Here is a 14,417-nt window from a genome sequence, read left to right on the forward strand (position 1 = left end):
CTATACATTTAAAACAAATGCTTTTTTTCAATGCTTACTGACAAAAACTGTAATCATGTGTCAAAATACTGGATCGGCTTCGAGATGGGCTTGTGAAGAAAAGTAGTCCAGGAATGTTTCTGGTCGTATTTTTTTTCCACTGACCGTACTGATCGTATTCTCGACAATCATGCGTACAAAATACGGCGAAATCGTATGGGTTCCCAGGTCTGCTCCCCCATTTATGTTTTTGGCGGACACTTTTGCTTTTTCGGCGGAACAAACAAAAATGTCAGCGGATTTTTGCCTTTCGGCGGCCAATTCCCATGCCTGGTTCTTGCTCCACAGTGCAAAGCGCATCTTACAATCAGTTGTGTCCAATGACATTTTCCTTGTTCTGTGTACCTGAACTGCTTCTTATAACAAGAATAAATTGTAGTCGGCCTTATGATTGGTAATGCCTCACGTATGAACACATTTAATGTTTGTTGAAAACAAGAAGAGCAAACGCTCGATCGAGTCACTTTCGCAGTTCTGAATATTATATGAGGCATCAGATGGACAGGAAGAAATTGCTATTCACAACACAATGAGTCACGTTCACATAAAATTTGAGCCCGGTCACTTTTATAGTTTCCGAGAAAAGCCCAACGTTAAGTTGTGTGTTGCCGAACAGAAAAGGCTAGTTATCTCCCTTGTTTTTCTGATAACGTTCGTAAAAGGCTACAGATGTAAATACTTTGATGTAAAGAATAATCCTACAAAGTTTCAATCACATCCGATGAACTTTGTCAAAGATATAAAATGTCTAATTTTTCCTTTGACGCTGACCTGTGACCTTGAAAAAGGTCAAAGGTCAACGAAACCATCGTTAAAGTGTAGAGGTCATTGGAGGTCACGACTAAACAAAATATGAGCCCGATCGCTTTGATAGTTTCCGAGAAAAGTCCAACGTTAAGGTGGTGTCTACGGACGGCCGGCCGGCCGGACAGACTAACACTGACCGATTACATAGAGTCACTTTTTCTCAAGTGACTCAAAAATCACTTGGTCCAAACCCGGCAGCACAGTCTGTTGTGTCGCTTTGTAAAACACATACACACGCACCACACACACACACACACACACCAGACACAGATACACACAGACATGCACAAACGCACACACACACAAACTACACACACACAACATTTACACTCAAACAAAAACATAATACTGTACTTCCTGCTTTCTTTTTTATTCAGACAAGAAACATAACCAAGTCAGGACCAACAACATTATTCTTTTAACTTTGTTAAGATCAGTCTCCATTCACCACTCCTGCGTTTTGCTTTTGCTTCTTCTTCTTCTTCCCTGGCGTTCCATTTTCTGCAGCGTTCTCGCCGTCTTCTTGTTTCCTCTTCTTGCCTGCCTTGTCCCTGTGCAACAAACAAATAACATTTCATTTCATTTTCTTCATTATCCGACGGCTGGGAAATTTGGTTTGCTTCCTCCTAGTGGAGAGCTAGCAGCAACAAGACTTGCACAGGTGTGTCTGTGTGTCAGGTGTAATCAGCCACCTGTCCTTATGGCAGAATGACCGAGGTCTTTTACGTGCCACTGTGGCGACATGGGGTGGGACATGGATACTGTCTCTGAGTCTGCATATAAAGTTAACTCATGTCTGTCTTAGCCGGGATTCGAACCCATGACCGTCGGATCACAAGTCCAGTGCTCTACCAATTGCGCTACCCGACCATTCAGCTTATTTGTCAATCACAAAAGCGCACAGAATGACAGCCACATTCTACAGTCACACGTGTACAATTCTTTCATAAATGTACGGTAAAGTATGAGATTCAGGCTCACTTGGCTTGGAGCAAATTTTACAATTATTACACCCATTTTCTGACACAGTGGTTCATGTCTGTGTGTGTGACTTACTTGTCTGGCCGAGAGAGAAGCTGCTTCAAGGCGAAGTGCAGTCTGTCTGTGTGTGTGACTTACTTGTCTGGCCGAGAGAGAAGCTGCTTCAACGTGAAGTGCTGTCTGTCTGTGTGTGTGACTTACTTGTCTGGCCGAGAGAGAAGCTGCTTCAAGGAGAAGTGCAGTCTGTCTGTGTGTGTGACTTACTTGTCTGGCCGAGAGAGAAGCTGCTTCAAGGCGAAATGCAGTCTGCGCACGTCCTTGTTGAAGGCAGGTTTCAGAAGGGCCAGGTGTTGAAACACCTCACCTGTCAACACCGTCTGTAAAAGTAAAACAATGATAATAATAATGATGATTAGGATAATGATACTACTACTAATAATACACCTAATAATATTAACAATAATAATAATGATAATAAATAACTTATCTACAGCGCAAGTCCCATCAATTTGCTCCGGGCACTCTACAATTACATCCTTAAAACGAACAAACAAATAAACCAATAAAAATAAAACAAAATATGGTCTTTGTTGGTTGGCATGCAGTTGTTTCAAAAACCTTTTTTTACACGTTAAGATTGTCTGTTGTTTAAAGTTTGTAAAATAATTTTTGGGTTTGACTTTGAGATAATAAAAAAAAATGTAAAAGTGTTGATGTCAAAAATGGCAAACAATAGACGTTTTCTGGAAATAACTCTGCCATGATTTTCGGTGTGTTCCGCGGCTAACCTTTCTTTGCTCCACCGTGGTCATCTGTGCGACGTGAATCAGTGCCGAGAGCACCTCCACCAGCAGTCGCGATCGTATCGACCCCTTTCGCTGCGACAGCACCATCTGAAACAGCACATTTCACATCGTCATCATCATAACGGAGCGACCCCTTTCGCTGCGACAGCACCATCTGAAACAGCACATTTCACATCGTCACCATCAAGGCATCGTAACAGAGCGACCCCTTTTGCTGTGACAGCACCATCTGAAACAGCACATTTCACATCATCATCATCATTACATAATCAGAAAATCCATTCAAGAAAAAATGAGTTTCAAGGAAATATATAATGCAGAGGGTCTAGGTGGCCGAAGCTAAAGCATTTTGGTCTTGTAAATAGGAATGCAACCCCCTCTGGATGTAAAGAAAAACACTGTTGTCCATCTCATCTTGATTTGCACTTTCTGTGAGAAGAGATTTCTTTGAGAAGAGATTTTTGTGAGAAGAGATTTCTGTGAGAAGAGATTTCTGTGAGGAGAGATTTCTGTGAGGAGAGATTTCTGTGAGAAGAGATTTCTTGCAAACACAGAAACAGTGTTGTAGACCTAAAACTGCAAATACACTTTGTTTACCCATCATGAAATGTGTAACACGTAAAAATGCTAAACTACCAGAAATGTCCATTTGACCACTGCTTTAGTCTGCATACCTTTTTCAGGATGGGAAGAACTGGTGCGAACATGTCCCACTCTGCTTGAGACAGGCTGGCCCTCTGCAAACACAAAAGTCATGCACCTTTCAGCAATGAGATTTTCTACATGGATACACCTCCCTTTTTAGTCCTAAAGATGAGACGGTTCAGTCCAACCTGCCTCTTGGCGACCACTGCTTGAAAATGACCACCTGCCCACATCAACCGCCCCGGCAAAGGATCCATGACAAGCTTGTTTTCACATATTATTAACCTTTCCATAAATGTGTATAACCACCACCTTTGGTCAATCCCCTGAGTGTTCCTTATTACACCCCCGGTATAGGGGTGTGTATAGGATTCGCTCCATGTGTTTGTTTGTTTGTGTTCGCATATAGATCTCAAGAATGAACGGACCGATCGTCACCAAACTTGGTGAACAGGTTCTATACATTCCTGAGAAGGTCCTTACAAAAATTGGGACCAGTCAAACACACGGTTAGGGAGTTATTGGTGGATTAAAATTAAGATTAGGATTCGCTCCATGTGTTTGTTTGTTTGTTTGTGTTCGCATATAGATCTCAAGAATGAACGGACCGATCGTCACCAAACTTGGTGAACAGGTTCTATACATTCCTGAGACGGTCCTTACAAAAATTGGGACCAGTCAAACACACGGTTAGGGAGTTAGTGGTGGATTAAGATTCTACAAGGACTTATAGAGGGACATATTAATGGTCAAAGGGAAATAACCTTCTCAGTTCGTGGCAGTGAGAATGGTAAGGACGGGGGTGTTTTTCCTACCTTGTTGCAGTTCAGAAGGTGCACCAGCAGGGCACAGGTCAGCGTCTAAAAAGAGAATAACCAATCAAATTATGCAACAAAATACCTTCACATTAGGAAACACAGATATGTGTCATTCTCCAGAGCTGTGTACCAGTGGAAACAATGTTACGAAGGTGATATTTCTTTATTTAACTGAGACATTTTAACCATACAAATAGATTTCATTTGAAAATACTGGTTCCATATTTATACTTAGCGTGCAGAGAAATAATTAGAAATACTTGCACATTTTGCTTGTCTACGTTCACTACAGCTCTGGAGAATACACCATATATGACTCATGAACTACCAGACTGACAGTCATTCTGCACAATATCAACCCTTTCACTGCACAATATCAACCCTTTCACTGCCTGTAGGGCGTCAGCTGACGTCCTGGGTAACTTGCTTTAACGGGAAATAAACTATTCAATAAACAAATGAGGAGAAAAACAACAACAAACAAACAATGTGTGCGTGTGTGTGTGTGTGTGTGTGTGTGTGTGTGTGTTGCTTGAGTCTGTACGTGTGTGTGTCTCTGTGTTTGTGTGTGTGTGTGTGCATGCGTGCATGCGTGTGTGTGTGTGTGTGTGTGTGTGTGTGAGTTTGGTGTATTCATTTACACATTTAGGTGACGCTATAGGCTGTCAATTCAGATAAATACAGGTAATGCTCTGTGTATATTTCCAATTCCAGGCAGCAAACAGGTTAAAACCTTACCTTTGTGTGGACTTTGGTTTGTTCACTCTGAAAAACCTTCACCACAGTGGTCAGGAACGGCCAGAACACAGACTGCAATTTAAACACCCCAGGTCAACACCACAGGCAAACACGAACATAACTGAGCAGCTGGACCTGGTGCGCTCAACACAGATCTTGACACAAAATAACATGCACAGCTGGACCTGGTGCGCTCAACACAGATCTTGACACAAAATAACATGTACAGTGAAAACTGTCAAATACGGTCACTGGACTTAGCGGACACTCGCAGAATACGGACAGTCAGTCTCGGCACGGACTGCTTTACACTGTAAAACACCTGTACGTTACGGCCACCTCGGCATTACGGACGCGGACACGTATTTTGGGTCCATAATAAGTGTGTGCGGCCAGATCAAAGGCATTGTGATAGCTGGGTGGCCTTGTTAAAAGACACGACCTTCTTCCCAGGGGTCAATGACCCAGTTTTTGCCATGAGAGGTGGTTCCCCTGTCATATCTGAGAGAGGAAACACTTCCTGCATCGGGGTCAGTGACCGGTCAGTGACCGAGTTTAACAGAGTGGAAATCTGTGTGTGCGGCCAGATCAAAGGCAGGGCAGTACCTAGTAGCTGAAACATGCATTATCACAAGTTTTTAAACTTGTTTTACAACAGTCAATATTAAATGTTTCTCTATTTAATCTAAACAGCTTCTGTTTTTCTTATAAATGTACATGTACATGTGCAGTACTCTCTCTCTCTCTCTCTCTCTCAACTTGACTTTGTCGCGTTTACTTGCACCTGTCTAATAAGGACACCTGCAGAATAAGGACACTTTTGTCTGGTCCCAAGGGTGTCCTTATTTGACAGGTTTTACTGTACAGCTGGACCTGGTGCGCTCAACACAGATCTTGACACAAAATAACATGTACAGCTGGACCTGGTGTGCTCAACACAGATCTTGACACAAAATCGAAAATTTCAAAACTAAATTTTCATTTAATTAATATACTTACTCAACTCACATAAATGGCATTAACTTCAGTTCATTGCTAAGATATTGAAGTAGTACTCGACCCTGGTAAGGGGGGAAGTAACTCCCAAAGAAAAACAATCCGTAGTCAAGGACGGGAGTCACCTCCCCTACCGGTAACCCGCACATGCGCGGTCCTACTACCGGCCGTCATTCCCCCACGGAAACACACACCTGTAACACATATAATGTTAGCGGGGATGGATGGGAGGGTATAAACGATGTGAGTTGAGTAAGTATATTAATTAAATGAAAATTTAGTTTTGAAATTTTCGATTCAATCACATATTCTTACCTCAACTCACATAAATGGCAGATTGCACATAAAGGCGGTGGGATACTCACATTAAACTCTTGGAAGTATCTGGCCTGCGGCAACCATGGCTGGGAGGCAGTTGGTACCGTCCGGGTGAGTGCTGGCAATGTCCCGGAGGTAGTAGCTGAGGAAGACATCTTGAGACGTCCAGTATGCAGCTTTGAGGACGTCTGACATCCTTCCAGACTTGAGGACAGCTAAGGAAGTTGCCCACGCTCGAGCCTCGTGAGTCCGAGGTGATCGAAGAGGAAGGACTGACTGCCCCCCCCCCTTGTGTCTGCCACCACTGATAGGCATGCCTTATAAGTGTGGAAGACCATCTGGTAAGCGTGGTTTTTGCAATGTCTTTATTTCGGGCTGTATTAATCGAAATAAACAACAACTTCTGAGCTGATGCTCGAATCGGAGCGGTACGCAACAAGTAAGCCTTAAGCGCGCGTACCGGACAGTTAGAAAGATCCGGATCGCCGGGGGCTAAAATGTCCCGAAGAGGCCGAATGGAAATGATTGGTGAAAGTTGGTCAGGTTTTTGATTTTTGGCGAGAAAATCGGGACGGAAACGCAGTGAAACCGAGCCGTCTCTTTCAAAAGTGATATCACGGTCTAGACCTGAGAGGCCGTGGATCTCGCTGCCCCTTCGCGCGGAAGCGAGCAGTATGAGCATGAGAGTTTTGCGCGTAAGGTCAGAAAGACTAGCGTCTTGTAAAGGTTCAAAAGCACTGGAACGGAGAAATTCGAGTACTAGCAGAACGTCCCAAGCCGGAACAGAAGTTCTCTCCGTTGCAGAACTGAGGGCCGCGCCCTTTAGCACACTCGCGATGACTCCCCCGAGGGAGATGGAGCGACCAAGCTGCTTAAGAGTAACCGAGATGGCTGAGCGGCGAACGCGCAAAGTGGACGCGGCGCGTCCCTGAGCGGAGAGCCATGCCAAGTGGTTTGCGACCTGCATTGATCGCGGGGCGACCGGGACAACATTGTTAGCTGCACACCATCGAGTCCAAGCTAGCCAGTGCGATGAATAAACAGAGGAGGTGGAACGCCTGTGAGCCTTCTGGACTAAGTCCAAAGTAAGATCTGAGGCGCCTGAGCGCTTCAGTGATCGCCGAACAGTCGCCAGGCGTGAAGATCCAGGAACTCGGGGCGATCGTGAAGAATGCCCGTCCTGGGCTGTAGAAGCTCCCCTCGCCGGAGGCTGAGCGGAATTGGCGGGCCGCTGGCGAGCCGCAGGAGGTCCGGGAACCAATGCTGACTGGGCCAGCGCGGTGCCACGAGAAGAAGACGAGGCCGCTCTAAGTCGGCTTTTCGCAGGACCCTTCCGATGAGTGGAGTGGGAGGAAAGGCGTAAGCCACTAGCCCTGTCCAGCTGATCGTCATCGCGTCGATCTTCCACGCTTCCGGGTCCGGAAACGGGGAGACAAAGATCGGAAGGCGACGCGAAAACCTCGTGGCAAAGAGGTCGACCATCGGTCGCTCTACCTGCGCCCAAAGGCGGAGGAGCGCCTGATGTGCGATGGTCCACTCTGTGTGGATGATCTGAGAGGACCGGCTGAGGGCGTCGGCCAGGACGTTCAGGCAGCCGGGCAGGTAGCGAGCCGAGACCAGAATCTGATGGCGAGCGCACCAAGAAAGGATCTCGCATGCTCGGCTGGACAACAGTTGAGATCGGGAACCGCCCTGTTTGTTGAGGTAGGCAGCGACTGTCGTGTTGTCGGTATGAATCAACACATGGGTGCCCTGAAGGGCGGAGAGAAAATGCTGAAGCCCCAGAAAGACTGCCTCGAGCTCGAGGCGATTGATGTGCCAAAGCCGCTGCTCTTGTGACCACCGACCGGACGTCGTGTGTGTGTCCACGTGAGCCCCCCAACCCTTCTGAGACGCGTCCGAAAAGAGATGCGTGGAGGGAGGAGGAAGCGCTATGGGCACTCCCTGCAGAAGCCAAGGGGTGTTCATCCACTGAAGCGTGGTCTGCTGAAACCAGACCCCGAGCGGGACTGAAACGTCCCAGCCTTGTGAAGTCGGATTCCAGACTGAACTGAGCGCCGCCTGAAACGGGCGCTTGTGGGATCTGCCTAGCGGAATAAGGGACGACATGGACTCCATCTGGCCCTGTACAGACGCAAGCGTCCGGGCTGGAGCTGACTGAAGCCCTAACAGGGAAGACAGAAGAGCCTGCAGTTTGTCCACCCGGCGTTGAGTGGGACGGACTGACCACTCCCGTGAATCGAACACCATGCCAAGGTAAGTAAAGGTCTGCGACGGAGTCAGCTCGGACTTGGTGTGGTTGACTCGGAAGCCGAGATCCTGAGCCTGGGCAAGGACAAACTGGGTATGCTGAAGGCAGAGCGCTTCCTGCTGATGAAGGATCAGCCAGTCGTCCAAGTATGCCCTGAGCCGAACCCCGTGCTGCCGAACGAGGGCACAAAGTTGGCGCACCACCATGGTGAATACCCAGGGGGCAAGTGACAGCCCGAAGGGAAGGGCTCGAAACTGGAAGATTCAGTCCCCCCACAGAAAACGCAACCACTTCCGGTCCGCCTCGTGCATGAGGATGTGGAAGTAGGCGTCCGTCAGGTCGACGGACGTCACCCAGTCGCCCGGGCGAAGCGCCTCCCTGACGGTCGCCGGCGTTTCCATGGTGAACCGAATTTTGCGCAAAAAGCGGTTCAGTGGAGAGAGGTCTAAGACTGGCCGCCACCCCCCGGAAGCCTTGGGAACAACGAAAATTCTTCCGTAAAAACCCAAGGAGGAGTGGTCGAGAACCTCCTCTATAGCCTGCTTCTGCAGCAAGAGAAGGATTTCCGCCTGAATTGCCTCCCGAGCGTCGAGGCTGGCCGGAAACCGGAAGTTGGCCGGCGCTCTGGACAAAGGGGCCTTGCCTTCCTGCCAAGGAAGGCGGAACCCCGATCGAATCACCCCCATGATCCATAGGCTGCTTGTCCGAGACAGCCACACTGGAAGGGCCCGGGAGAGGCCGCCTGCTACCGAAAGGGTAGAGGCTGGGGGGGTGACTGGATCGGGGGGGTCTCATTGGGGGTTGGGCTTGCGCCCAGACCCCCGCTTCCCAAAGGAAGGTTTACGCTGGTAAGGGCGGGAACGTGAACCACCCCTACCTGCCTGAGACGACTTCTGCCCCGAGGACTTGCCTGCAGCTGGTGCAGAACTCCGTGGTTTGTTACCGTGCTGCTTAAGAGCGAGTTCCGTCAGTTGCACCACATGATGGTCACGAGCCTCCTCCGTTTGCTGCCGGAGGGCATCCAAAGAGCGTGATCCCAGCAACGCACCCTCTGAGAAGGGAGAGACTCTCAAAGAGTCTATGGTGGCCTTATCCGTCAGGCGTGAGCCGTTAAGAAAAGCCTCGCGCCTCCAAAACACAACCTGAGAGTAGAGCCGAGCAGCAAGAGTCATCTGACTGTCAGTGACCTTCGCGAGGGCCGCCAAGAGCATGGCAGCATCAGCCTCAATGGCATCGTCACGGAACCTAAAAGGTTCGATGGACGAAGCGATGGCTCTCGTGAGAGACCGGATGAGCGTTTCCGCTAAGGAGGTCAGTTCGAGGGAAGAACGCCCGCTCTCCTCCAGCCCGAGTAGACTCTGTTCCGTACACACGGCAGTCCTATCTCGGCTATAACCGTCCTGCCGTAAGCGAGCCAGTTCCGGAGTCACCGGAAGTGGAGCTGTGGGCAGCGAAAACGAGGAGAGAAGAGAATGTGGCCTGCTAGGCAGCCGCGATCTTCTTGAATTAGCTGGGAGGCCGCCGCCTGCCTGAGCCGAGGCTAACCAAGGCTGAGCAGACGGGGCTTCCCCATGAGCAGCCAAGAGAGGGTAGGGTGTGTTAGCGTCCGCCAACACCTGAGCCATCACAAAAGGGACGGAAGGAGATTCAATGAACCGGAACTTCGCCTTCGTGTCCCCCGCGCCCGCAAAATCTGCCAAAGCAGAAGGAGGGGGTGCGACCACAGTAGAATCGGCGGAGACACCCTCAGGGAAGTACCGTGAGGTTATCTCCGCAGCCAACTCCAGAGTAGGGCCCAGTTTATTGGGAATCCGTAAGGGGGTAACAGATTCAGAGCAATCCTCATCCCCTTCCTGTTCCTCTCCAAAACCTTCCTGATCCCCATCAAAAGGAGGGTCCGGCAAACCGGAAACCCACCCGTCCACGGAAGCGGAAGTGGCTAAAGTCGGTTGAACAATAGACGGAAGCGCCGCAAACTGTCCACCAACAGCACCGCCGACAACCGGAACCGCCGCGGCGGAACCGGAAGTCGGGGCCGGAAGTCGATGCGTAACCAGGGACGGGATAGCAGGGACACTGCCACCGGAACCACTAGCCCGCTGTCCTCCACCGGAAGTGCCTGCCACAGCACAACCGGAAGTCGAGGACGACAACCCGCGGGCAGGCCCGACCGGAAGCCCCGAGGGGCAACCAGAGGAGCCTACCCCCTGCGAACTCGAACCAGGAACGGCGGCAGCCGGACCAAGAGCTACAGGTCGATGACCGCCGACAGAATCTTGTAGGCCAGAGCTGGACAAACAAGACGCTGCTGCCTGCCCCCCAGAGGCCGGGACAGCCGAAACTGATCCCAGGGGGGCAGGCTGGCGCGCTTCGCCGCTCCCTAGCGCACCCGCCACGTGATGGACGGTGTACTGCCGGGGAGGAGCCGTCTGCGAACCCGGCGACGCAAGAGCGTAACCCGGGCCCGCAGGCAAGTGTGAGCCCCCAAAAAGATGGGGACTCCCACAAACGCCGCCCAACGCCGAAGCGCTGGAACCGGGCGGCGCTAAGGCCGCGAACCCCCCTGAAAAGGCAGGGGAATCCGCAACCAAACCAGAAAAATCCGGCCCGAGATCAGCCGACGTGATCGTCGCTGACGGCCGCAGCCTAGAAAGAGAGGCCACCCCCCCCACGCCAGGCGGGAGGGGAGCGACAGGTCTTTCCGCAGAATGTAAGGCAACTAGGTCATGCTTCAAAGTAGCAAACATTGCCAAAATTTCTTCCCGAGACACGGACTCGCTAGACCGTGGCGTCTGCGAGCGCGAGAGAGGAGAAGTAGAGCGTTCCTGCGTAGGAAAAACCGGTGACGGTGACGTGGAGTCAAGCGAAACCCGTTCTGTTTTCTTAGTCACCGGGTCAGTAACCAGAATTAAAGACGTAGCCTGTGACGAAGTTACAGAGGCACGCGTCTTTGATTTAGACTTAGACTTGTCCTTATCCTTCTCTTTCCCCGGTGAAGAGAGCAGAGAAACAAGTTTGCCCTTGCTTTTAGAGTTTTTGTCCGCCATTTGCAATATCGAACACGCGCACGTGGAGATGAATTACAACAGCGAAAATACTCAAACAAACGCAACGCGTAGCGAAGAGAAGTGAAACGATCTTACCTAAAGAAAGCAACGCAAAGACCAGGGTCAAATGGCCTTCCACAAAAAGGCCAAGGCAAAAAATATGCCGGAGTACAACAACACGTCTGTGCAGTAGTGTTGAAGTGGGTGGGGAATGACGGCCGGTAGTAGGACCGCGCATGTGCGGGTTACCGGTAGGGGAGGTGACTCCCGTCCTTGACTACGGATTGTTTTTCTTTGGGAGTTACTTCCCCCCTTACCAGGGTCGAGTACTACTTCAATATCTTAGCAATGAACTGAAGTTAATGCCATTTATGTGAGTTGAGGTAAGAATATGTGATTGAATAACATGTACAGCTGGACCTGGTGTGCTCAACACAGATCTTGACACAAAATAACATGTACAGTGGAACCCCCAGTTTAAGACTTCCTACTTTTTAACACCTTCATTTTCCTGATTCTCTTTTCTGTAAATGTACCTCCATTTTAAGACAGCCTCATATTTCAGACTTGATTTGTGGAGGTCTGGAGAGGGGTTCCACTGTACGATAAACGTCAAGCTGGATACATTCAAAGGGGGTCCCACTGTACGATAAACGTCAAGCTGGATACATTCAAAGGGGGTTCCACTGTACGATAAATGTCAAGCTGGATACATTCAAAGGGGGTCCCACTGTACGATAAACGTCAAGCTGGATACATTCAAAGGGGGTCCCACTGTACGATAAACGTCAAGCTGGATACATTCAAAGGGGGTTCCACTGTACGATAAACGTCAAGCTGGATACATTCAAAGGGGGTTCCACTGTACGATAAACGTCAAGCTGGATACAATCAAAGCAGCTGGTACCTGAGAAGCTAAAAAAAAAAAGTAGCACAAACTTTCTATCAATTCTATCATAAACATTTCAAGAGCTGCCACAAGTATCAAAGGCAACATTACTGACACACTGATCCAAAGCAACAACAGACCCCAACAAAACGACTTTTGTCAGTTCTGCTACACATCAAAATCTCCAAAATAGTGGGAAATCCTACACTTGATTTCAAAAACAAATCTAGTTTTTGGACAGAACTTTACATAAACACTTCAAAACTTGACAAAACTTCTGCATTATACAGCTTAAACGGTTTAGAACTATTCCATTACTCAAACCAAATGTGAACCTGAACCAACAGAACAAATCCAAGAATACCATAGTCCATACTTACTGGGTATTTCAATATCATTGCTGAGAAGAATGCCATGTTGTACTTGGGATTGCTGTCCAGAATAAAAAGAGTCAAATGTCAGTTTTCTCCACAAAACTCCCAATGACAACACTGTTACAATGACAACACTGTTACAATGACAAAACTCCCGCGCGCGCGCGCGCGCACGCGCACACACACACACACACACACACACCACACACACACACCACACACACACACACACACACACACACACACACACACTCACACTCACAAACTTTACAAAAAAAGAAGAGCAGCATACTTCCGCTTCAGAAGATCCTCCTCAAGAGCGTCCTGCACGGCTTTGACGAAGACAGCCTGTCCATCATGAGAAGTGGGCGGAGCCTCTTTCTTGACGTCTTCCCGCATGGCTCGCGTCTTCACTGGCGATGCCTCGGACGAGTCTGGCTGAGCGCTCATCAAACGCATCTGTGACACACCAACATGACAGGTGAGTTCAAGTCAAAGATTGTATCACACGCATCTACAACACACCAACATGTCAGGTGAGTTAAAGTCAAAGCTTGTATCTGTGAAAGTGATTTCTGCCACAGTGGAAGCCCTCTTTTAAGACCCCCCAATTTCAGACTCAACCTTTAAGACCTTGTTTTCTCAGACTTTCTGTTCTTAACCTCTGTAAAATTACCCCCATGTTCAGACTCCCTCCTTTTTAAGACCTGATTTTTTCAGATTATTGGAGGTCTCAAAAGGGGGTTTCCATTGTACAGCAGACACCTTGTATCTCCACTTGTTTTCAGCCTACTGCCCTTTGGGAAAATGTTCTTTCTTGCAACTGGAAAAAAGCACATGACTTTTTTTTTTATATACCCTTTCAACAAAATGACAAAACCCAAATTTGCAGACTTTAGTTAATCTTCTCCGACATCCAGGGGACACAGCTCGCACACATTTCTAACAATAAAAATGCACATAAACGGTTTTTTTATTTTAAATAACTCGCCTACTGACCCTAATGTTTTGGGGCCTTGTCATGAGAAACAAACACTGTATTTTGGGGGGCCTTATAAACACGCAGAAAGCTGAACTATAAGGCAGCATTCCACACGTTCACTCATGCACAATACTCACAATGCACAGACAACCGTTTGCCATGTGTCCAGCCAATTGAGGATTGGAACCTGAAACCCAGCAAATACTGAACAAACCAACTCAGAACATAATAATTCAAACATATCAGAAGAGAAGCCCGAGAAGAAAAGAACTGCTCAGAATTGCCAATTAATGTTTATGATCTTTCACAGAAGGGCTCAAGAGAAACAAAATACACAGTTAACTTTGAAAATGTCTACACAATCAAAGATGTTAATAAATAATGAAAGATGCTCTAGCTCTTCTGGCTTTAAATTGATCTCAGGAAGAAAAGAAGGAAGAAGAAAGAAAGAAATGAAGACAGAAAGGAAGACAGAAAGGAAGGAAGTTGGGAAAATGGACAACAGAAAAAGGGAAGTGAAGAAAGAAATTAGAAAGGAAGGAAAACATATAAGTGTCCACATGATGAACGACAAGATAGATCATATTAACTTTTTACTTTAACGTTACGGGATATGAGGAAGAAAGGAAGGAAAACATGGTGCTTTAAGTGTCCACATGATGAACGACAAGATAGATCACATTAACTATTTACTTTAACGTTACCGGATATGAGGAAGAAGGGATG

At 48.1% G+C, this 14,417-nt stretch overlaps 1 protein-coding gene across 1 annotated transcript in view; it reads right to left on the reverse strand.

The window, feature by feature from the left end:
• Positions 1-1,197: 1,197 nt before the first annotated feature.
• LOC138975038 (myb-binding protein 1A-like protein) overlaps positions 1,198-14,417 on the reverse strand; it is a 48,008-nt gene continuing 34,788 nt past the window's right edge. Inside the window, exons 24-32 of the mRNA XM_070347690.1 lie at positions 13,829-13,878; positions 13,002-13,168; positions 12,716-12,767; positions 4,835-4,906; positions 4,094-4,138; positions 3,308-3,370; positions 2,616-2,720; positions 2,092-2,204; positions 1,198-1,397 (exon numbers count right to left, since the gene is read on the reverse strand). Coding sequence (XP_070203791.1) covers positions 1,280-1,397; positions 2,092-2,204; positions 2,616-2,720; positions 3,308-3,370; positions 4,094-4,138; positions 4,835-4,906; positions 12,716-12,767; positions 13,002-13,168; positions 13,829-13,878 — 785 coding nt within the window. The 3' untranslated portion in view covers positions 1,198-1,279. The remainder of the gene's footprint in view (positions 1,398-2,091; positions 2,205-2,615; positions 2,721-3,307; positions 3,371-4,093; positions 4,139-4,834; positions 4,907-12,715; positions 12,768-13,001; positions 13,169-13,828; positions 13,879-14,417) is intronic.

The sequence above is a fragment of the Littorina saxatilis genome, linkage group LG9 (assembly GCF_037325665.1).
Source record: "Littorina saxatilis isolate snail1 linkage group LG9, US_GU_Lsax_2.0, whole genome shotgun sequence".
NCBI lineage: Eukaryota > Metazoa > Mollusca > Gastropoda > Littorinimorpha > Littorinidae > Littorina > Littorina saxatilis.